Source organism: Astyanax mexicanus, chromosome 23, assembly GCF_023375975.1.
Source record: "Astyanax mexicanus isolate ESR-SI-001 chromosome 23, AstMex3_surface, whole genome shotgun sequence".
Taxonomy (NCBI): domain Eukaryota; kingdom Metazoa; phylum Chordata; class Actinopteri; order Characiformes; family Acestrorhamphidae; genus Astyanax; species Astyanax mexicanus.
This window is the reverse complement of record NC_064430.1, coordinates 7805435-7829597: the sequence shown is the minus strand read 5'-3', so window position 1 is coordinate 7829597 and position 24163 is coordinate 7805435. Positions and strand designations below refer to the sequence as shown.

At 44.1% G+C, this 24163-nt stretch overlaps 1 protein-coding gene across 1 annotated transcript in view; it reads right to left on the bottom strand.

Annotated features, from left to right (window-relative positions):
* fshb (follicle stimulating hormone subunit beta) overlaps positions 1-23114 on the bottom strand; it is a 29082-nt gene extending 5968 nt beyond the window's left edge. The window contains exon 1 of the mRNA XM_022667102.2: positions 22944-23114. Within this exon, the coding sequence (XP_022522823.1) occupies positions 22944-23114 (171 nt within the window). The remainder of the gene's footprint in view (positions 1-22943) is intronic.
* Between the last annotated feature and the right edge of the window lie 1049 nt (positions 23115-24163).

Below are 24163 nucleotides of genomic sequence, written 5' to 3'. Positions count from 1 at the left end.
AGGTGTTGCTAGGTGGTTGCTAAGGTGTTGCTATGGTATCTGGGGTGGTTGCTAAGGTGTTGCTAGGTGGTTGCTAAGGTGTTGCTATGCGGTTGCTAAGGTGTTGCTATGGTATCCGGGGTGGTTGCTAAGGTGTTGCTAGGTGGTTGCTAGGTGGTTGCTAAGGTGTTGCTATGCGGTTGCTAAGGTGTTCCTATGGTACCTGGGGTGGTTGCTAAGGTGTTGCTAGGTGGTTGCTAGGGTGTTGCTATGGTATCCAGGTTGGTTGCTAAGTGGTTGCTAGGTGGTTGCTAAGGTGTTGCTAGGAGGTTGCTAAGGTGTTGCTATGGTATCCGGGGTGGTTGCTAAGGTGTTGCTAGGTGGTTGCTAAGGTGTGGCTATGGTATCCGGGGTGGTTGCTAGGTGTTGCTAGGTGGTTGCTAAGGTGTTGCTATGGTATCCGGGGTGGTTGCTAAGGTGTTGCTAGGTGGTTGCTAGGTGGTTGCTAAGGTGTTGCTAGGTGGTTGCTAAGGTGTTGCTATGGTATCCGGGGTGGTTGCTAAGGTGTTGCTAGGTGGTTGCTAGGTGGTTGCTAAGGTGTTGCTAGGTGGTTGCTAAGGTGTTGCTATGGTATCTGGGATGGTTGCTAAGGTGTTGCTAGGTGGTTGCTAAGTGGTTGCTAGGTGGTTGCTAAGGTATTGCTAGGTGGTTGCTAAGGTGTTGCTATGGTAACCGGGGTGGTTGCTAAGGTGTTGCTAGGTGGTTGCTAGGTGGTTGCTAAGGTGTTGCTAGGTGGTTGCTAAGGTGTTGCTATGGTATCTGGGGTGGTTGCTAAGGTGTTGCTAGGTGGTTGCTAGGCAGTTGCTATCATTTCTAAAGTGGTTGCTAAGTGGTTGCTAGGCAGTTGCTAACGTTTTCCTAATGGTTGCTAAGGTGTTGGTAAGTGGTTGCTAGGCTGTTGCTATCATTTCTAAGGTGGTTGCTAAGTGGTTGCTAACGTTTTCCTAGTGGTTGTTAAGCTGTTGCTAAGTGGTTGCTAGGCAGTTGCTAACGTTTTCCAGGTGTTTGCTAAGTGGTTGCTAACTGGTTGCTAGGCAGTTGCTATAATTTCTAAAGTGGTTGCTAAGTTGTTGCTAAGTGGTTGCTAGGACGTTGCTAACGTTTTCCAGGTGGTTGCTAAGTTGTTGCTAAGTGGTTGCTAGGCAGTTGCTAACGTTTTCCAGGTGGTTGCTAAGGTGGTTGCTAAGCAGTTAATAGGTGGTTGCAAAGCCCTGGCTGGGGTGCCGGGGTGTCCAAACTTTTGACTGATAGCTGCTCCATACAGCAGCTCCTCCATACACTCACAGTACTGGAGGAGCAGGGGAGAGAAGGGGTTCCGTGCGCAGAGCTGCTCGTGTGCAAGATATAGATCTTGCTAAGGTGTTGCTATGGTATCCGGGGTGGTTGCTAAGATGTTGCTAGGTGGTTGCTAAGGTGTTGCTATGCGGTTGCTAAGGTGTTGCTATGGTATCTGGGGTGGTTGCTACGGTGTTGCTAGGTGGTTGCTAAGGTGTTGCTATGGTATCCGGGGTGGTTGCTAAGGTGTTGCTAGGTGGTTGCTAAGGTGTTGCTATGGTATCTGGGGTGGTTGCTAAGGTGTTGCTAGGTGGTTGCTAGGTGGTTGCTAAGTGGTTGCTAGGTGGTTGCTAAGGTATTGCTAGGTGGTTGCTAAGGTGTTGCTATGGTAACCGGGGTGGTTGCTAAGGTGTTGCTAGGTGGTTGCTAGGTGGTTGCTAAGGTGTTGCTAGGTGGTTGCTAAGGTGTTGCTATGGTATCTGGGCTGGTTGCTAAGGTGTTGCTAGGTGGTTGCTAGGCAGTTGCTATCATTTCTAAAGTGGTTGCTAAGTGGTTGCTAGGCAGTTGCTAACGTTTTCCTAATGGTTGCTAAGGTGTTGGTAAGTGGTTGCTAGGCTGTTGCTATCATTTCTAAAGTGGTTGCTAGGCAGTTGCTATCGTTTCTAAGGTGGTTGCTAAGTGGTTGCTAACGTTTTCCTAGTGGTTGTTAAGGTGTTGCTAAGTGGTTGCTAGGCAGTTGCTAACGTTTTCCAGGTGTTTGCTAAGTGGTTGCTAACTGGTTGCTAGGCAGTTGCTATAATTTCTAAAGTGGTTGCTAAGTTGTTGCTAAGTGGTTGCTAGGCAGTTGCTATCATTTCTAGAGTGGTTGCTAAGTGGTTGCTATGCAGTTGATAACGTTTTACAGGTGGTTGCTAAGGTGTAGCTAACTGGTTACTAGGCAGTTGCTAACGTATTCCAGGTGGTTGCTAAGTGGTTGCTAGGCAGTTGCTATCATTTCTAAAGTGGTTGCTAAGTGGTTGCTCAGCAGTTGCTAACGTTTTCCTAGTGGCTGTTAAGGTGTTGCTAAGTGGTTGCTAGGCAGTTGCTATCGTTTTTAACGTGCTTGCTAAGTGGTTGCTAGGCAGTTGCTTTCATTTCTAAAGTGGTTTCTAAGCTGTTGCTAGGCAGTTTCTAACGTTTTCCTGGTGGTTGCTAAGGTGTTGCTAACTGGTTGCTAGGCAGTTGCTAACGTTTTCCAGGTGGTTGCTAAGATGTTGCTAAGTGGTTGCTAGGCAGTTGCTAACGTTTTCCAGGTGGTTGCTAAGGTGGTTGCTAAGCAGTTAATAGGTGGTTGCTAAACCCTGGCTGAGGTGCCGGGGTGTCCAAACTTTTGACTGATAGCTGCTCCATACAGCAGCTCCTCCATACACTCACAGTACTGGAGGAGCAGGGGAGAGAAGGGGTTCCGTGCGCAGAGCTGCTCGTGTGCGAGATGGAACTCTGGGCCCCCCATTCATTCCTATGGGGAAACTTCGTACGATAATTGTACGAAAACCGTACGACATATCGTTTCGTAAAGCATATTTTCGGAAAGAACTCACTAAGTTCTATAGACCATCCGAATTTCGTCTTCGTATCTCAAAAATTGTGACGTTCACAGCCATTCAAAATTCTTCTAGTTCATTGTCTATGGAAAAAAGGGCGTACGTTTACGAAGTTTTTACGAAAACCGTACGATATATCGCTCCAAAAAGCACAAGCAACGTAATTCACTATAGGTCCCACGATCCCTGAAAGTTTCGTGATTCTACGTTAAAAGCCCTAGGAGGAGTAGCGTTTAACAGAAGTGAGGAAGAATAATAATAATAATAAGAAGATTACGAAGAACAGTAAGTTGGCTTTTCCAAGCCAACTTAACTAGAAAAGGAAAGTTCGATAACGAACTTTAAGTTGGCTTGGAAAAGTACGTTAATAACGTTGAAAAAGTTAAAATGGTTGCTAAGATATTTCTGTCTAAAGCGTGTGAAGAGTGGTTGCTTTGCTGTTGACTTTCAGCTAAATGTTAAAGTCTAAAAAGTTTTGGCTAACATGGTGAAAAGCTAATAATTGTCTTATAAAGTAATATAAACACTTTACTTTATATATACCTATATAAAGTAAAGTGTTGCTAAGTGGTTGCTAGGTAGTTACTAGGCAGTTGCTAATGTATTCCACATCGTTGCTTAGTGTTTGCTAATTGGTTGCTAAGCAGATTCTTACATATTCCAGGTGGTTGCTAAGCTGTTGCTAACTGGTTGCTAGGCAATTGCTAATGTATTCCACATGGTTGTTAAGTGGTTGCTAGGCAGTTTCTAATATTTTCCAGGTGGTTGCTAAGTGGTTGCTAACTGGTTGCTATGCAGTTGCTAACATATTCCACATGGTTTCCAAGTGGTTGCTAAGGTGTTGATACGGTATCCGGGTTGGTTGCTAAGGTGTTGCTAGGTGGTTGCTAAGGTGTTGCTATGGTATCCAGGGTGGTTGGTAAGGTGTTGCTAGGTGGTTGCTAGGTGGTTGCTAAGGTGTTGCTATGGTATCCGGGGTGTTGCCAAGGTGTTGCTAGGTGGTTGCTAGGGTGTTGCTAGGCGGTTGCTAGGCGGTTGCTATGGTATCCGGGGTGGTTGCTAAGGTGTTGCTAGGTGGTTGCTAGGCGGTTGCTATGGTATCCGGGGTGGTTGCTAAGGTGTTGCTAGGTGGTTGCTAGGTGGTTGCTAAGGTGTTGCTATGCGGTTGCTAAGGTGTTGCTATGGTATCTGGGGTGGTTGCTAAGGTGTTGCTAGGTGGTTGCTAGGGTGTTGCTATGGTATCTGGGGTGGTTGCTAAGGTGTTGCTAGATGGTTGCTAAGGTGTTGCTATGGTATCCGGGGTGGTTGCTAAGGTGTTGCTAGGTGGTTGCTAAGGTGTTGTTATGGTATCCTGGGTGGTTGCTAAGGTGTTGCTAGGTGGTTGCTAGGCGGTTGCTAAGGTGTTGTTATGGCATCCGGGGTGGTGGCTAAGATGTTGCTAGGTGGTTGCTAAGGTGTTGCTATGGTATCCGGGGTGGTTGCTAAGGTGTTGCTAGGTGGTTGCTAAGGTGTTGCTAGGTGGTTGCTAAGGTGTTGCTATGGTATCTGGGGTGGTTGCTAAGGTGTTGCTAGGCGGTTGCTAAGGTGTTGCTAGGCGGTTGCTAAGGTGTTGCCAGGTGGTTGCTAAGGTGTTGCTATGGTATCCGGGTGGTTGCTAGGTGGTTGCTAACGTGTTGCTAGGCGGTTGCTAAGGTGTTGCTATGGTATCCAGGGTGGTTGCTAAGGTGTTGCTAGGCGGTTGCTATGGTATCTGGGTTTGTTGCTAAGGTGTTGCTAGGTGGTTGCTAAGGTGTTGCTAGGTGGTTGCTAGGTGGTTGCTAAGGTGTTGCTAGATGGTTGCTAAGGTGTTGCTATGGTATCCGGGGTGGTTGCTAAGGTGTTGCTAGGTGGTTGCTAGGTGGTTGCTAAGGTGTTGCTATGTTATCCTGGGTGGTTGCTAAGGTGTTGCTAGGTGGTTGCTAGGCGGTTGCTAAGGTGTTGCTATGGTATCCGAGGTGGTTGCTAAATGGTTACTAGGCAGTTCCTAACGTATTCCACATGGTTGCTAAGTGGTTGCTAGGCACTTGCTAATGTTTTCCAGGTGGTTGCTAAGGTGTATCTAACTGGTTGCTAGGCAGTTGCTAATATTTCTGAAGTGGTTGCTAAGCAGTTGCTAGGCAGTTGTTAACGTTTTCCAGGTGGTTGCTAAGGTGTTGCTAACTGGTTGCTAGGCAGTTGCTAACGTATTCCACATGGTTGCTAAGTGGTTGCTAGGCAGTTGCTAACATTTTCCAGGTGGTTGCTAAGGTGTTGCTAACTGGTTGCTAGGCAGTTGCTAACATATTCCAGACATAAAAAGAAAGAGAAAGCAAGACATAGAAAAGTAGAGTGAAAGAGAAGTAGAGAGAAGAGCGAGAAATAAAGAAAGAGTAAGAGAGAATAGAGAAATAGAAAAGTAGCGAGAAAGAGAAATTGAGATGTAGAGAGAGAGAGTGAGAAAGAGAGAAAGAAAGAGTGAGAAATAGAGAAGTAGAGAGTAAAAGAGAGAGTGAGAAATAGAGACGTAGAGAGAGAGTGAGAAAGAGAGTGAGAAATTCAGAAGTAGAGTGAGAAAGAGAGTGAGAAATAGAGAAGTAGAGAGCAAAAGAGAGTGAGAAATAGAGAAGTAGAGAGAGTGAGAAAGAGAGAGTGAGAAATAAAGAAATGTAAAGAGCAAAAGAGAGAGTGAGAAATAGAGAAGTAGAGAGAAAAAGATATAGAGACATAGAGCGTGAGAAAGAGATAAGTAGAGAGCAAAAGAGAGTGAGAAATAGAGAAGTAGAGAGCAAAAGAGAGAGTGAGAAATAGAGACGTAGAGAGAGTGAGAAATAGAGAAGTAGAGAGCAAAAGAGAGTGAGAAATAGAGAAGTAGAGAGAGTGAGAAAGAGAGTGTGAGAAATAGAGACGTAGAGAGAGAGTGAGAAAGAAAGAGTGAGAAATAGAGAAGTAGAGAGCAAAAGAGAGTGAGAAATAGAGAAGTAGAGAGCAAAAGAGAGTGAGAAATAGAGACATAGAGAGAGAGTGAGAAAGAGAGAGTGAGAAATAGAGAAGTAGAGAGCAAAAGAGAGAGTGAGAAGTAGAGAGCAAAAGAGAGAGCGAGAAGTAGATAAGTAGAGAGCAAAAGAGAGAGTGAAAAGTAGAGAGAGAGTGAGAAAGAGAGAGTGAGAGAAGTAGAGAGAGAGTGAGAAAGAGAGAGTGAGAGAAGTAGAGAGAGAGTGAGAAAGAGAGAGTGGTTGCTAAGCAGTTAATAGGTGGTTGCAAAGCCCTGGCTGGGGTGCCGGGGTGTCCAAACTTTTGACTGATAGCTGCTCCATACAGCAGCTCCTCCATACACTCACAGTACTGGAGGAGCAGGGGAGAGAAGGGGTTCCGTGCACAGAGCTGCTCGTGTGCGAGATGGAACTCTGGGCCCCCCATTCATTTCTATGGAAAAACTTCGTACGAAAATTGTACGAAAACCGTACGTCGTATCACTTCGCAACCTGCTATTAATTTTAAGATCTCAGTAAGATCTATAAGCTCGCCAAATTTGGTCTTCGTATCTCAAAAATTGTGGCGGTTACGGACGTTTAAAATTTCGCCCCATTCATTCCTATGGGGAAAAAATGCGTACGTTTACGAAGTTTTTACGAAAACCGTACGATAAATCGCTCCAAAAAGCACAAGCACGCTAAGTTGGCATAGGTCCTACGATCCGTGAAAGTTTCGTGATTCTACGTTGAAAGCTCTAGGAGGAGTAGCGTACAGAAAAAAAGGCGTAAGAATAATAATAATAATAATAAGAAGATTACGAAGAACAAGAAGTTGGCTTTTCCAAGCCAACTTAATAATAACTAGAAAAAGTAAAGTTCGTGAACGAACTTTAAGTTGGCTTGGAAAAGAACGCTAATAACGTTAAAAAGTTAAAATGGTTGCTAAGCTTTTTCCGTCTGAAGAGTGTGAAGAGTCATTGATATGCTGTTAACTTTTGGCTAAACGCTAAATGCTAAAAACGCTGAAATCTAAAAACATTTGGTTAAACGCTGAAATCTAAAAACATTTGGTTAAACGCTGAAATCTAAAAACATTTGATTAAACGCTGAAATCTAAAAACGTTTGGTTAAACGCTGAAATCTAAAAACGTTTGGTTAAACGCTGAAATCTAAAAACGTCTGATTAAACGCTGAAATCTAAAAACGTTTGATTAAACGCTGACATCTAAAAACGTTTGGTTAAACGCTGAAATCTAAAAACGTTTGGTTAAACGCTGAAATCTAAAAACGTTTGATTAAACGCTGAAATCTAAAAATGTTTGATTAAACGCTGAAATGTAAAAACGTCTGGTTAAACACTGAAATCTAAAAACATTTGATTAAACGCTGAAATCTAAAAACGCTTGATTAAACGCTGAAATCTAAAAACGTTTGATTAAACGCTGAAATCTAAAAACGCTTGTTTAAATGCTGAAATCGTAAAACTTTTGGTTAAACTTTTGATTGCTAATGTGTTGCTAGGCGGTTGCTAATGTTTTCCAGGTGGTTGCTAAGCTGTTGCTAACTGGTTGCTAGGCAATTGCTAACATATACCAGGTGGTTGCTAGGTGGTTGCTAGGGTGTTGCTAGGTTGTTGCTAAGGTGTTGCTATGGTATCCGGGTTGGTTGCTAAGATGTTGCTAGGTGGTTGCTAACGTGTTCCTAGGTGGTTGCTAAGATGTTGCTATGGTATCCAGGGTGGTTGCTAAGGTGTTGCTAGGTGGTTGCTAGGTTGTTGCTAGGTGTTGCTAGGTGGTTGCTAAGGTGTTGCTATGGTATCTGGGGTGGTTGCTAAGGTGTTGCTAGGTGGTTGCTAAGGTGTTGCTATGCGGTTGCTAAGGTGTTGCTATGGTATCCGGGGTGGTTGCTAAGGTGTTGCTAGGTGGTTGCTAGGTGGTTGCTAAGGTGTTGCTATGCGGTTGCTAAGGTGTTCCTATGGTACCTGGGGTGGTTGCTAAGGTGTTGCTAGGTGGTTGCTAGGGTGTTGCTATGGTATCCAGGTTGGTTGCTAAGTGGTTGCTAGGTGGTTGCTAAGGTGTTGCTAGGAGGTTGCTAAGGTGTTGCTATGGTATCCGGGGTGGTTGCTAAGGTGTTGCTAGGTGGTTGCTAAGGTGTGGCTATGGTATCCGGGGTGGTTGCTAGGTGTTGCTAGGTGGTTGCTAAGGTGTTGCTATGGTATCCGGGGTGGTTGCTAAGGTGTTGCTAGGTGGTTGCTAGGTGGTTGCTAAGGTGTTGCTAGGTGGTTGCTAAGGTGTTGCTATGGTATCCGGGGTGGTTGCTAAGGTGTTGCTAGGTGGTTGCTAGGTGGTTGCTAAGGTGTTGCTAGGTGGTTGCTAAGGTGTTGCTATGGTATCTGGGATGGTTGCTAAGGTGTTGCTAGGTGGTTGCTAAGTGGTTGCTAGGTGGTTGCTAAGGTATTGCTAGGTGGTTGCTAAGGTGTTGCTATGGTAACCGGGGTGGTTGCTAAGGTGTTGCTAGGTGGTTGCTAGGTGGTTGCTAAGGTGTTGCTAGGTGGTTGCTAAGGTGTTGCTATGGTATCTGGGGTGGTTGCTAAGGTGTTGCTAGGTGGTTGCTAGGCAGTTGCTATCATTTCTAAAGTGGTTGCTAAGTGGTTGCTAGGCAGTTGCTAACGTTTTCCTAATGGTTGCTAAGGTGTTGGTAAGTGGTTGCTAGGCTGTTGCTATCATTTCTAAGGTGGTTGCTAAGTGGTTGCTAACGTTTTCCTAGTGGTTGTTAAGCTGTTGCTAAGTGGTTGCTAGGCAGTTGCTAACGTTTTCCAGGTGTTTGCTAAGTGGTTGCTAACTGGTTGCTAGGCAGTTGCTATAATTTCTAAAGTGGTTGCTAAGTTGTTGCTAAGTGGTTGCTAGGACGTTGCTAACGTTTTCCAGGTGGTTGCTAAGTTGTTGCTAAGTGGTTGCTAGGCAGTTGCTAACGTTTTCCAGGTGGTTGCTAAGGTGGTTGCTAAGCAGTTAATAGGTGGTTGCAAAGCCCTGGCTGGGGTGCCGGGGTGTCCAAACTTTTGACTGATAGCTGCTCCATACAGCAGCTCCTCCATACACTCACAGTACTGGAGGAGCAGGGGAGAGAAGGGGTTCCGTGCGCAGAGCTGCTCGTGTGCAAGATATAGATCTTGCTAAGGTGTTGCTATGGTATCCGGGGTGGTTGCTAAGATGTTGCTAGGTGGTTGCTAAGGTGTTGCTATGCGGTTGCTAAGGTGTTGCTATGGTATCTGGGGTGGTTGCTACGGTGTTGCTAGGTGGTTGCTAAGGTGTTGCTATGGTATCCGGGGTGGTTGCTAAGGTGTTGCTAGGTGGTTGCTAAGGTGTTGCTATGGTATCTGGGGTGGTTGCTAAGGTGTTGCTAGGTGGTTGCTAGGTGGTTGCTAAGTGGTTGCTAGGTGGTTGCTAAGGTATTGCTAGGTGGTTGCTAAGGTGTTGCTATGGTAACCGGGGTGGTTGCTAAGGTGTTGCTAGGTGGTTGCTAGGTGGTTGCTAAGGTGTTGCTAGGTGGTTGCTAAGGTGTTGCTATGGTATCTGGGCTGGTTGCTAAGGTGTTGCTAGGTGGTTGCTAGGCAGTTGCTATCATTTCTAAAGTGGTTGCTAAGTGGTTGCTAGGCAGTTGCTAACGTTTTCCTAATGGTTGCTAAGGTGTTGGTAAGTGGTTGCTAGGCTGTTGCTATCATTTCTAAAGTGGTTGCTAGGCAGTTGCTATCGTTTCTAAGGTGGTTGCTAAGTGGTTGCTAACGTTTTCCTAGTGGTTGTTAAGGTGTTGCTAAGTGGTTGCTAGGCAGTTGCTAACGTTTTCCAGGTGTTTGCTAAGTGGTTGCTAACTGGTTGCTAGGCAGTTGCTATAATTTCTAAAGTGGTTGCTAAGTTGTTGCTAAGTGGTTGCTAGGCAGTTGCTATCATTTCTAGAGTGGTTGCTAAGTGGTTGCTATGCAGTTGATAACGTTTTACAGGTGGTTGCTAAGGTGTAGCTAACTGGTTACTAGGCAGTTGCTAACGTATTCCAGGTGGTTGCTAAGTGGTTGCTAGGCAGTTGCTATCATTTCTAAAGTGGTTGCTAAGTGGTTGCTCAGCAGTTGCTAACGTTTTCCTAGTGGCTGTTAAGGTGTTGCTAAGTGGTTGCTAGGCAGTTGCTATCGTTTTTAACGTGCTTGCTAAGTGGTTGCTAGGCAGTTGCTTTCATTTCTAAAGTGGTTTCTAAGCTGTTGCTAGGCAGTTTCTAACGTTTTCCTGGTGGTTGCTAAGGTGTTGCTAACTGGTTGCTAGGCAGTTGCTAACGTTTTCCAGGTGGTTGCTAAGATGTTGCTAAGTGGTTGCTAGGCAGTTGCTAACGTTTTCCAGGTGGTTGCTAAGGTGGTTGCTAAGCAGTTAATAGGTGGTTGCTAAACCCTGGCTGAGGTGCCGGGGTGTCCAAACTTTTGACTGATAGCTGCTCCATACAGCAGCTCCTCCATACACTCACAGTACTGGAGGAGCAGGGGAGAGAAGGGGTTCCGTGCGCAGAGCTGCTCGTGTGCGAGATGGAACTCTGGGCCCCCCATTCATTCCTATGGGGAAACTTCGTACGATAATTGTACGAAAACCGTACGACATATCGTTTCGTAAAGCATATTTTCGGAAAGAACTCACTAAGTTCTATAGACCATCCGAATTTCGTCTTCGTATCTCAAAAATTGTGACGTTCACAGCCATTCAAAATTCTTCTAGTTCATTGTCTATGGAAAAAAGGGCGTACGTTTACGAAGTTTTTACGAAAACCGTACGATATATCGCTCCAAAAAGCACAAGCAACGTAATTCACTATAGGTCCCACGATCCCTGAAAGTTTCGTGATTCTACGTTAAAAGCCCTAGGAGGAGTAGCGTTTAACAGAAGTGAGGAAGAATAATAATAACTAGAAAAGGTAAAGTTCGTGAACGAACTTTAAGTTGGCTTGGAAAAGAACGCTAATAACGTTAAAAAGTTAAAATGGTTGCTAAACGCTAAATGCCAAAAACACGGAAATCTAAAAACGTTTGGTTAAACGTTGAAATCTAAAAATGTTTGGTTAAACGCTGAAAACTAAAAATGTTTGGTTAAACCCTGAAATCTAAAAACATTTGGATAAATGCTAAAATCTTGAAAGTGGTTGCTAGGCAGTTGCTAACGTCTTACAGGTGGTTGCTAAGCTGTTGCTAAGCGGTTGTTAGTTATTTGCTAATGTATTACACATGGTTGCTAAGTGGTTGCAAGGCGGTTGCTAAACAGTTGCTTACGTTTTCCTAGTGGTTGCTAAGGTGTTGCTAAGTGGTTGCTAGGCAGTTGCTATCGTTTCTAATGTGGTTGCTAAGCTGTTGCTAGGCTGTTTCTAACGTTTTCCTGGTGGTTGCTAAGGTGTTGCTAACTGGTTGCTAGGCAGTTGCTATAATTTCTAAAGTGGTTGCTAAGTGGTTGCTAGGCCGTTGCTAACGTTTTCCAGGTGGTTGCTAAGGTGTTGCTAAGTGGTTGCTAGGCAGTTGCTAACGTTTTCCAGGTGGTTGCTAAGGTGTTGCTAACTGGTTGCTAGGCAGTTGCTATAATTTCTAAAGTGGTTGCTAAGTGGTTGCTAGGCAGTTGCTAACGTTTTCCTAGTGGTTGCTAAGGTGTTGCTAAGTGGTTGCTAGGCAGTTGCTATCGTTTCTAAAGTGGTTGCTAAGCTGTTGCTAGGCTGTTTCTAACGTTTTCCTGGTGGTTGCTAAGGTGTTGCCAACTGGTTGCTAGGCAGTTGCTATAATTTCTAAAGTGGTTGCTAAGTGGTTGCTAGGCAGTTGCTAACGTTTTCCAGGTGGTTGCTAAGGTGTTGCTAAGTGGTTGCTAGGCAGTTGCTAACGTTTTCCAGGTGGTTGCTAAGGTGTTGCTAACTGGTTGCTAGGCAGTTGCTATAATTTCTAAAGTGGTTGCTAAGTGGTTGCTAGGCAGTTGCTAACGTTTTCCTAGTGGTTGCTAAGGTGTTGCTAAGTGGTTGCTAGGCAGTTGCTATCGTTTCTAAAGTGGTTGCTAAGCTGTTGCTAGGCTGTTTCTAACGTTTTCCTGGTGGTTGCTAAGGTGTTGCTAACTGGTTGCTAGGCAGTTGCTATCATTTCTAAAGTGGTTGCTAAGTGGTTGCTAGGCAGTTGCTAACGTTTTCCAGGTGGTTGCTAAGGTGTTGCTAAGTGGTTGCTAGGCAGTTGCTAACGGTTTCCAGGTGGTTGCTAAGGTGTTGCTAACTGGTTGCTAGGCAGTTGCTATAATTTCTAAAGTGGTTGCTAAGTGGTTGCTAGGCAGTTGCTAACGTTTTCCTAGTGGTTGCTAAGGTGTTGCTAAGTGGTTGCTAGGCAGTTGCTATCGTTTCTAAAGTGGTTGCTAAGCTGTTGCTAGGCTGTTTCTAACGTTTTCCAGGTGGTTGCTAAGGTGTTGCTAACTGGTTGCTAGACAGTTGCTATAATTTCTAAAGTGGTTGCTAAGTGGTTGCTAGGCAGTTGCTAACGTTTTCCAGGTGGTTGCTAAGGTGTTGCTAAGTGGTTGCTAGGCTGTTTCTAACGTTTTCCAGGTGGTTGCTAAGGTGTTGCTAACTGGTTGCTAGGCAGTTGCTATAATTTCTAAAGTGGTTGCTAAGTGGTTGCTAGGCAGTTGCTAACGTTTTCCAGGTGGTTGCTAAGCAGTTAATAGGTGGTTGCTAAACCCTGGCTGGGGTGCCGGGGTGTCCAAACTTTTGACTGATAGGTGCTCCATACAGCAACTCCTCCATACACTCACAGTACTGGAGGAGCAGGGGAGAGAAGGGGTTCCGTGCGCAGAGCTGCTCGTGTGTGAGATAGAACTCTGGGCCCCCCATTCATTTCTATGGGAAAACTTCGTACGACAATTGTACGAAAACCGTACGACGTATCGTCAAAACGTTTACATTTTCGGAAAGAACGCGGTAAGGTCTATAGACCGTCTGATTTTTGTATTTGTATGTCAAAAATTGTGGCGGTTACGGACGTTTAAAATTTCGCCCCATTCATTCCTATGGGAAAAAAATGCGTACGTTTACGAAGTTTTTACGAAAACCGTACGATGTATCGCTTCAAAAAGCACAAGCAACCTAATCGGGTATAGGTTCTACGATACTGCAAAATTTCGTGATTCTACGTCAAAAGCTGTAGGAGGAGTAGTGTTTTAAATTTTGTTGCGAGAATAATAATAATAATAATAATAATAACTAGAAAAGGCAAAGTTCGTGAACGAACTTTAAGTTGGCTTGGAAAAGAACGCTAATAACGTTAAAAAGTTAAAATGGTTGCTAAGCTGTTTCTGTCTGAAGAGTGTGAAGAGTCGTGGATATGCTGTTAACTTTTGGCTAAACGCTAAATGCCAAAAACGCCGAAATCTAAAAATGTTTGGTTAAACGCTGAAATCTAAAAACGTTTGGTTAAACGCTGAAATCTAAAAACGCTTGGTTAAACGCTGAAATCTAAAAACGTTTGGTTAAACGCTGAAATCTAAAAACGTTTAGTTAAACGCTGAAATCTAAAAACGTTTGTTTAAATGCTGAAATCGTAAAACTTCTGGTTAATCTTTTGATTGCCAATTTGATGCTAGGCAGTTGCTATCATTTCTGAAGTGGTTGCTAAGCTGTTGCTAGGCAGTTGCTAATGTTTTCCAGGTGGTTGCTAAGCTGTTGCTAACTGGTTGCTAGGCAGTTGCTAACATATTACAGGTGGTTCCTAAGGTGTTGCTAGGTGGTTGCTAGGTTGTTGCTAGGGTGTTGCTATGGTATGCGGGGTGGTTGCTAAGATGTTGCTAGGTGGTTGCTAGGTGGTTGATAACTTGTTGCTAGGTGGTTGCTAAGGTGTTGCTATGGTATCCGGGGTGGTTGCTAAGGTGTTGCTAGGTGGTTGCTAGGCAGTTGCTATCATTTCTAAAGTGGTTGCTAAGTGGTTGCTAGGCAGTTGCTAACGTTTTCCTAGTGGTTGTTAAGGTGTTGCTAAGTGGTTGCTAGGCAGTTGCTAACGTTTTCCAGGTGGTTGATAAGTGGTTGCTAGGCAGTTGCTAACGTTTTCCAGGTGGTTGCTAGGCAGTTGCTAAGTGGTTGCTAGGCAGTTGCTAACGTTTTCCAAGTGGTTGCTAGGCAGTTGCTAAGTGGTTGCTAGGCAGTTGCTAACGTTTTCCAGGTAGTTGCTAAGTGGTTGCTAGGCAGTTGCTAACGTTTTCCAGGTGGTTGCTAGGCAGTTGCTAAGTTGTTGCTAGGCAGTTGCTAACGTTTTCCAGGTGGTTGCTAAGTGGTTGCTAGGCAGTTGCTAACGTATTCCAGGTGGTTGCTAGGCAGTTGCTAAGTGGTTGCTAGGCAGTTGCTAACGTTTTCCAGGTGGTTGCTCAGTGGTTGCTAGGCAGTTGCTAACGTTTTCCAGGTGGTTGCTAAGTGGTTGCTAGGCAGTTGCTAACGTATTCCAGGTGGTTGCTAGGCAGTTGCTAAGTGGTTGCTAGGCAGTTGCTAACGTTTTCCAAGTGGTTGCTAGGCAGTTGCTAAGTGGTTGCTAGGCAGTTGCTAACGTTTTCCAGGTGGTTGCTAAGTGGTTGCTAGGCAGTTGCTAACGTTTTCCAGGTGGTTGCTAAGTGGTTGCTAGGCAGTTGCTAACATTTTCCAGGTGGTTGCTAGGCAGTTGCTAAGTTGTTGCTAGGCAGTTGCTAACATTTTCCAGGTGGTTGCTAAGTGGTTGCTAGGCAGTTGCTAACGTATTCCAGGTGGTTGCTAGGCAGTTGCTAAGTGGTTGCTAGGCAGTTGCTCACGTTCTCCAGGTGGTTGCCCAGTGGTTGCTAGGCAGTTGCTAACGTTTTCCAGGTGGTTGCTAAGTGGTTGCTAGGCAGTTGCTAATGTATTCCAGGTGGTTGCTAGGCAGTTGCTAAGTGGTTGCTAGGCAGTTGCTAACGTTTTCCAAGTGGTTGCTAGGCAGTTACTAAGTGGTTGCTAGGCAGTTGCTAACGTTTTCCAGGTGGTTGCTAAGTGGTTGCTAGGCAGTTGCTAACGTTTTCCAGGTGGTTGCTAGGCAGTTGCTAAGTGGTTGCTAGGCAGTTGCTAACGTTTTCCAAGTGGTTGCTAGGCAGTTGCTAACGTTTTCCAGGTGGTTGCCCAGTGGTTGCTAGGCAGTTGCTAACGTTTTCCAGGTGGTTGCTAAGTGGTTGCTAGGCAGTTGCTAATGTATTCCAGGTGGTTGCTAGGCAGTTGCTAAGTGGTTGCTAGGCAGTTGCTAACGTTTTCCAAGTGGTTGCTAGGCAGTTGCTAAGTGGTTGCTAGGCAGTTGCTAACGTTTTCCAGGTGGTTGCTAAGTGGTTGCTAGGCAGTTGCTAACATTTTCCAGGTGGTTGCTAGGCAGTTGCTAAGTTGTTGCTAGGCTGTTGCTAACGTTTTCCAGGTGGTTGCTAAGGTGTAGCAAACTGGTTGCTAGGCAGTTGCTAACGTATTCCAGGTGGTTGCTAAGGTGTTGCTAAGTGGTTGCTAGGCAGTTGCTAACGTTTTCCAGGTGGTTGCTAAGGTGGTTGCTAAGCAGTTAATAGGTGGTTGCAAAGCCCTGGCTGGGGTGCCGGGGTGTCCAAACTTTTGACTGATAGCTGCTCCATACAGCAGCTCCTCCATACACTCACAGTACTGGAGGAGCAGGGGAGAGAAGGGGTTCCGTGCGCAGAGCTGCTCGTGTGTGAGATGGAACTCTGGGCCCCCCATTCATTTCTATGGGGCAACTTCGTACGACATTTGTACGAAATCCGTACGACGTATCGTTTCGTAAAGCATATTTTCGGAAAGAACTCACTAAGTTCTATAGACCATCCGAATTTCGTCTTCATATCTCAAAAATTGTGACGTTCACAGCCGTTCAAAAATCTTCTAGTTCATTGTCTATGGAAAAAATGACGTACGTTTACGAAGTTTTTACGAAAACCGTACGATATATCGCTCCAAAAAGCACAAGCAACGTAATTCACTATAGGTCCCACGATCCCTGAAAATTTCGTGATTCTACGTTGAAAGCCCTAGGAGGAGATGCGTTTAACAAAAGTGGGGAAGAATAATAATAATAACTAGAAAAGGCAAAGTTCGTGAACGAACTTTAAGTTGGCTTGGAAAAGAACGCTAATAACGTTAAAAAGTTAAAATGGTTGCTAAGCTGTTTCTGTCTGAAGAGTGTGAAGAGTCGTGGATATGCTGTTAACTTTTGGCTAAACGCTAAATGCCAAAAACGCCGAAATCTAAAAATGTTTGGTTAAACGCTGAAATCTAAAAACGTTTGGTTAAACGCTGAAATCTAAAAACGCTTGGTTAAACGCTGAAATCTAAAAACGTTTGGTTAAACGCTGAAATCTAAAAACGTTTAGTTAAACGCTGAAATCTAAAAACGTTTGTTTAAATGCTGAAATCGTAAAACTTCTGGTTAATCTTTTGATTGCCAATTTGATGCTAGGCAGTTGCTATCATTTCTGAAGTGGTTGCTAAGCTGTTGCTAGGCAGTTGCTAATGTTTTCCAGGTGGTTGCTAAGCTGTTGCTAACTGGTTGCTAGGCAGTTGCTAACATATTACAGGTGGTTCCTAAGGTGTTGCTAGGTGGTTGCTAGGTTGTTGCTAGGGTGTTGCTATGGTATGCGGGGTGGTTGCTAAGATGTTGCTAGGTGGTTGCTAGGTGGTTGATAACTTGTTGCTAGGTGGTTGCTAAGGTGTTGCTATGGTATCCGGGGTGGTTGCTAAGGTGTTGCTAGGTGGTTGCTAGGCAGTTGCTATCATTTCTAAAGTGGTTGCTAAGTGGTTGCTAGGCAGTTGCTAACGTTTTCCTAGTGGTTGTTAAGGTGTTGCTAAGTGGTTGCTAGGCAGTTGCTAACGTTTTCCAGGTGGTTGATAAGTGGTTGCTAGGCAGTTGCTAACGTTTTCCAGGTGGTTGCTAGGCAGTTGCTAAGTGGTTGCTAGGCAGTTGCTAACGTTTTCCAAGTGGTTGCTAGGCAGTTGCTAAGTGGTTGCTAGGCAGTTGCTAACGTTTTCCAGGTAGTTGCTAAGTGGTTGCTAGGCAGTTGCTAACGTTTTCCAGGTGGTTGCTAGGCAGTTGCTAAGTTGTTGCTAGGCAGTTGCTAACGTTTTCCAGGTGGTTGCTAAGTGGTTGCTAGGCAGTTGCTAACGTATTCCAGGTGGTTGCTAGGCAGTTGCTAAGTGGTTGCTAGGCAGTTGCTAACGTTTTCCAGGTGGTTGCTCAGTGGTTGCTAGGCAGTTGCTAACGTTTTCCAGGTGGTTGCTAAGTGGTTGCTAGGCAGTTGCTAACGTATTCCAGGTGGTTGCTAGGCAGTTGCTAAGTGGTTGCTAGGCAGTTGCTAACGTTTTCCAAGTGGTTGCTAGGCAGTTGCTAAGTGGTTGCTAGGCAGTTGCTAACGTTTTCCAGGTGGTTGCTAAGTGGTTGCTAGGCAGTTGCTAACGTTTTCCAGGTGGTTGCTAAGTGGTTGCTAGGCAGTTGCTAACATTTTCCAGGTGGTTGCTAGGCAGTTGCTAAGTTGTTGCTAGGCAGTTGCTAACATTTTCCAGGTGGTTGCTAAGTGGTTGCTAGGCAGTTGCTAACGTATTCCAGGTGGTTGCTAGGCAGTTGCTAAGTGGTTGCTAGGCAGTTGCTCACGTTCTCCAGGTGGTTGCCCAGTGGTTGCTAGGCAGTTGCTAACGTTTTCCAGGTGGTTGCTAAGTGGTTGCTAGGCAGTTGCTAATGTATTCCAGGTGGTTGCTAGGCAGTTGCTAAGTGGTTGCTAGGCAGTTGCTAACGTTTTCCAAGTGGTTGCTAGGCAGTTACTAAGTGGTTGCTAGGCAGTTGCTAACGTTTTCCAGGTGGTTGCTAAGTGGTTGCTAGGCAGTTGCTAACGTTTTCCAGGTGGTTGCTAGGCAGTTGCTAAGTGGTTGCTAGGCAGTTGCTAACGTTTTCCAAGTGGTTGCTAGGCAGTTGCTAACGTTTTCCAGGTGGTTGCCCAGTGGTTGCTAGGCAGTTGCTAACGTTTTCCAGGTGGTTGCTAAGTGATTGCTAGGCAGTTGCTAATGTATTCCAGGTGGTTGCTAGGCAGTTGCTAAGTGGTTGCTAGGCAGTTGCTAACGTTTTCCAAGTGGTTGCTAGGCAGTTGCTAAGTGGTTGCTAGGCAGTTGCTAACGTTTTCCAGGTGGTTGCTAAGTGGTTGCTAGGCAGTTGCTAACATTTTCCAGGTGGTTGCTAGGCAGTTGCTAAGTTGTTGCTAGGCTGTTGCTAACGTTTTCCAGGTGGTTGCTAAGGTGTAGCAAACTGGTTGCTAGGCAGTTGCTAACGTATTCCAGGTGGTTGCTAAGGTGTTGCTAAGTGGTTGCTAGGCAGTTGCTAACGTTTTCCAGGTGGTTGCTAAGGTGGTTGCTAAGCAGTTAATAGGTGGTTGCAAAGCCCTGGCTGGGGTGCCGGGGTGTCCAAACTTTTGACTGATAGCTGCTCCATACAGCAGCTCCTCCATACACTCACAGTACTGGAGGAGCAGGGGAGAGAAGGGGTTCCGTGCGCAGAGCTGCTCGTGTGTGAGATGGAACTCTGGGCCCCCCATTCATTTCTATGGGGCAACTTCGTACGACATTTGTACGAAATCCGTACGACGTATCGTTTCGTAAAGCATATTTTCGGAAAGAACTCACTAAGTTCTATAGACCATCCGAATTTCGTCTTCATATCTCAAAAATTGTGACGTTCACAGCCGTTCAAAAATCTTCTAGTTCATTGTCTATGGAAAAAATGACGTACGTTTACGAAGTTTTTACGAAAACCGTACGATATATCGCTCCAAAAAGCACAAGCAACGTAATTCACTATAGGTCCCACGATCCCTGAAAATTTCGTGATTCTACGTTGAAAGCCCTAGGAGGAGATGCGTTTAACAAAAGTGGGGAAGAATAATAATAATAATAAGAAGATTACGAAGAACAATAAGTTGGCTTTTCCAAGCCAACTTAATAAGAAGATTACGAAGAACAATAAGTTGGCTTTTCCAAGCCAACTTAATAATAAGAAGATTACGAAGAACAGTAAGTTGGCTTTTCCAAGCCAACTTAATAACTAGAAAAGGCAAAGTTCGTGAACGAACTTTAAGTTGGCTTGGAAAAGAACGCTAATAATGTTAAAAAGTTAAAATGGTTGCTAAGCTTTTTCCGTCTGAAGAGTGTGAAGAGTCATTGATATGCTGTTAACTTTTGGCTAAACGCTAAATGCTAAAAACGCTGAAATCTAAAAACGTTTGGTTAAACGCTGAAATCTAAAAACATTTGGTTAAACGCTGAAATCTAAAAACGTTTGATTAAATGCTGAAATCTAAAAACGTTTGGTTAAACGCTGAAATCTAAAAACATTTGGTTAAACGCTGAAATCTAAAAACGTTTGATTAAACTCTGAAATCTAAAAACGTTTGGTTAAACGCTGAAATCTAAAAACGTTTGATTAAACGCTGAAATCTTAAAACGCTTGTTTAAATGCTGAAATCGTAAAACTTTTGGTTAAACTTTTGATTGCTAATGTGTTGCTAGGCAGTTGCTATCATTTCTGAAAAGGTTGCTAAGCTGTTGCTAGGCAGTTGCTAATGTTTTCCAGGTGGTTGCGAAGCTATTGCTAACTGGTTGCTAGGCAATTGCTAACATATACCAGGTAGTTGCTAAGGTGTTGCTAGGTGGTTGCTAGGGTGTTGCTAGGTTGTTGCTATGGTATCTGGGGTGGTTGCTAAGATGTTGCTACGTGGTTGCTAGGCTGTTGCTATGGTATCCGGGGTGGTTGCTAAGGTGTTGCTAGGTGGTTGCTAGGGTGTCGCTAGGTGGTTGCTAAGGTGTTGCTATGGTATCTGGGGTTGTTGCTAAGGTGTTTCTAAGTGGTTGCTAAGGTGTTGCTATGGTATCCGGGGTGGTTGCTAAGATGTTGCTAGGTGGTTGATAAGGTGTTGCTATGGTATCTGGGGTGGTTGCTAAGGTGTTTCTAGGTGGTTGCTAGGTGGTTGCTAAAGTGTTGCTATGGTATCCGGGGTGGTTGCTAAGATGTTGCTAGGTGGTTGCTAGGTGGTTGCTAAGGTGTTGCTAGGTGGTTGCTAAGGTGTTGCTATGGTATCTGGGGTGGTTGCTTAGGTGTTGCTAGGTGGTTGCTAGGTGGTTGCTAAGGTGTTGCTAGGTGGTTGCTAAGGTGTTGCTATGGTATCTGGGGTGGTTGCTAAGGTGTTGCTAGGTGGTTGCTAAGTGGTTGCTAGGTGGTTGCTAAGGTATTGCTAGGTGGTTGCTAAGGTGTTGCTATGGTAACTGGGGTGGTTGCTAAGGTGTTGCTAGGTGGTTGCTAGGTGGTTGCTAAGGTGTTGCTAGGTGGTTGCTAAGGTGTTGCTATGGTATCTGGGGTGGTTGCTAAGGTGTTGCTAGGTGGTTGCTAGGCAGTTGCTATCGTTTCTAAAGTGGTTGCTAAGTGGTTGCTAGGCAATTGCTAACGTTTTCCTAATGGTTGCTAAGGTGTTGGTAAGTGGTTGCTAGGCTGTTGCTATCATTTCTAAAGTGGTTGCTAGGCAGTTGCTATCGTTTCTAAGGTGGTTGCTAAGTGGTTGCTAACGTTTTCCTAGTGGTTGTTAAGGTGTTGCTAAGTGGTTGCTAGGCAGTTGCTAACGTTTTCCAGGTGTTTGCTAAGTGGTTGCTAACTGGTTGCTAAGCAGTTGCTATAATTTCTAAAGTGGTTGCTAAGTTGTTGCTAAGTGGTTGCTAGGCAGTTTCTAACGTTTTCCAGGTGGTTGCTAAGGTGTTGCTAAGTGGTTGCTAGGCAGTTGCTAACGTTTTCCAGGTGTTTGCTAAGTGGTTGCTAACTGGTTGCTAGGCAGTTGCTATAATTTCTAAAGTGGTTGCTAAGTTGTTGCTAAGTGGTTGCTAGGCAGTTGCTAACGTTTTCCAGGTGGTTGCTAAGGTGTTGCTAAGTGGTTGCTAGGCAGTCGCTAACGTTTTCCAGGTGGTTGCTAAGCAGTTAATAGGTGGTTGCTAAAACCTGGCTGGGGTGCCGGGGTGTCCAAACTTTTGACTGATAGCTGCTCCATACAGCAGCTCCTCCATACACTCACAGTACTGGAGGAGCAGGGGAGAGAAGGGGTTCCGTGCGCAGAGCTGCTCGTGTGTGAGATGGAACTCTGGGCCCCCCATTCATTTCTATGGGAAAACTTCGTACGACAATTGTACGAAAACCGTACGTCGTATCACTTCGCAACCTGCTATTAATTTAAAGATCTCGATAAGATCTATAAGCTCGCCGAATTTGGTGTTCATATCTCAAAAATTGTGGCGGTTACGGACGTTTAAAATTTGGCCCCATTCATTCCTATGGGAAAAAAATGCGTACGTTTACGAAGTTTTTACGAAAACCGTGCGATGTATCGCTTAAAAAAGCACAAGCAACCTATTCGGGTATAGGTCCTACGATACTGCAAAATTTCGTGGTTCTACGTCAAAAGCCCTAGGAGGAGATAGTGATTAAATTTTGCGAATAGAATAATAATAATAAGAATAAGATTACGAAGAACAGTAAGTTGGCTTTTCCAAGCCAACTTAATAAGAAGATTACGAAGAACAGTAAGTTGGCTTTTCCAAGCCAACTTAATTATTATTATTGAGATATTCAGAAATACAGGAATTTCACCAGATTTTAACAGAAGTTCCTGAACGAAAACTGACATAGACATGGGTGGACAGAGTCAAAGTTTTCCACTTGAAATTATTATAAAAGTTTGTGGTGGACTTTATATGCACTTTTTCCTCATTAATAAAGTATTCTGGCATGACATAAAGGCAGAAATAAGCATAAGTCTGCAGTGCTGAGACACAACCTTGCAAACCGCCATGCCATACGCATATTAACTTAACAAAAATTGCAAAAAAAAAAAAAAAAAAAACATTCTACAGCACCTATAAGAGATTTTCTGAGGGGTGTAACATTGCATGTCATTGCCTGCATATCTGTCCTGTGGGAATATGCACATTATTATATATTCTCACGCTAAGCTAATGTGATAATGGCATGAATATTTTAGGATACTGATGCTAAAAAAAGTGAACAAGAGCAGTGTGTTTCTTTCAACCTTTTTTTTTTCTCTAAAACATGAGAAAATACTGAATTATTAATGCAGACGTGCTACAGTGTAATTTTTCTATTAAATTTCTTGTTATAAAAAAAGCATGACTAACATAATGTTAATATTGTAGTAAATTTCTAGACATTTCTAGTACATACATATGTATCTCAAAAAATGACAATATTTCAGTAATTCAGTTTAAAATGTAATACTCATATAGATGTATTACACACAGAGTGATCTTTTTTTATTGTTGATGATTATTACGTCTTACATTTGCATTTACATTTACGGTATTTAGCAGACGCCCTTATCCAGAGCGACTTACAACAGTGCTTCAAAGTTACTTCAGATATCCAAAGCTAGTTTGTAGACTAGTATGAAGAGATACATTTTTTTTTTTTTTTTTTAGTTTAGTTTAGGAACTCTTTAAAAAGATGTGTCTTCAGTCGACGTTTGAAGACCGCGAGTGACTCTGCTGTTCTGACATCCAGTGGAAGTTTCCACCACCTTGGTGCTCCAGCACAGAGAAGAGTCTGGATATCTGTTTTCTATGTGTTTTGAGTGATGGAGGTTCGAGCCGAGCCGTACTCGACCAAAGAAAACCCAAAAATCAGTAACTCAGACAATTAGAATATTATATAAGACCAACTGGTACTTTTGGCAGTGAGCCAAGTCCTGCTGGAAAATGAAATCTGCATCTTCGTAAAAGTTGTCAGCAGAGGGAAGCATGAAGTGCTGTAAGATTTTTCGGGAACTCTTGATATAAAACAGTAAACGCTTAAAATAGATCACTCTGTGTGTGATACATCTATATAATATATGAGTTTCACATTTTGAACTAAAATATTAAAACAGTCATTTTTCATTGATATTCTAATTTATTAAGATTCACCTGTACTTCTACATGGCTGCAGGTGTTTTGATGGCAGTACCTGTGTGTGGCAGAGGCCATAGCAGGCCGTGGTGTCGATGGTGATGCAGCTGCCGCATTCCTCGCTCTCCACAGTGATGGAGATGTTGGTAAGGCGGCAGCTGGCCTTGCATTCTGGTGCTCCCCTCAGCAGAGCAGGCAGCAGCAGCATCATCAGGACCACTACACTCATCCTCACCTGGAGATCGCCATACAATAACAGTATTGTTAGTAGGGGTGAGGTATATTATCAATATGTGGCATCAAATATGGATGGATATATTTATTGAAACATAGGCGCTCTTAACTCCTTAAGACTAATTAGGCTAATCAAACGAATAGGATTAAATTGCGGTAAAGAACAATGGATATCAAATTCTGTAAAACTGACTCCAATAAATCGTCATAATTCCTGGTGTTTTCTTATTTAGGACCATTTTATTTTCCTCAGTAACGCAGATGCTGTGAAGTAGCATAGAGAATTGTCTTGCAATATATTGAGTATCGCAGAATCACAGTATCATGATATCGTCCGCAGTGATATATTGGGAATTATTCAACAGTTAGTTCCGACCTCACAATCTGATTGGTTGAGAAGTGTTCTAGCCGTGATGATATTTGTGATAACATCACGGCCTTCTCACACTAAACCTGTATCACTTCGCTGACGCATTGCCGAGTAACGGCATATATACACAGTACAGCTTAGAATCATCAACGGCATCAGCGGCAGCGTTAGCTTAGCACAGTCTAGCGCTCAACCACGGCACGCTCGCCCACAGCGCTGGCTGTCTTTTGTGAAAAAAAAGGGAAAGAAAATCGCTCGGCTAATGCCGTCTGGCAGCCAAAACGCTAACCAGCCAGGCTAGGCTAAGCTAAGTTAATGCTGAGCTAAAGCAAGCTACGCTAACCAACCAACAGTCCAGCCGGCTAACTAAAACCAACACGACCCAGCAAAACAAGCAGAAATGCTCAAAAATGCGCAGCGTTCACCTGAAGACGACTCCACAGAGCAGGAGAGGAGAGTATTAGTGTTATTTCACGCTCCTTACGTACCATCTTCACTTATTCCCAATTTCGCTTTCAAGCTAACTTTCGTGGTGTTAGTCTGCCTGAACCATACACTGTTTTGTAGTTAAGTTTCAGTTCTGTTACAGTTGTGGTGGAATTACTTTTTGGCGGAAGGCACCGTCCATATTAAAGCATATTCAAACTGAATTTCTTAAAATTCTTTGATTTATT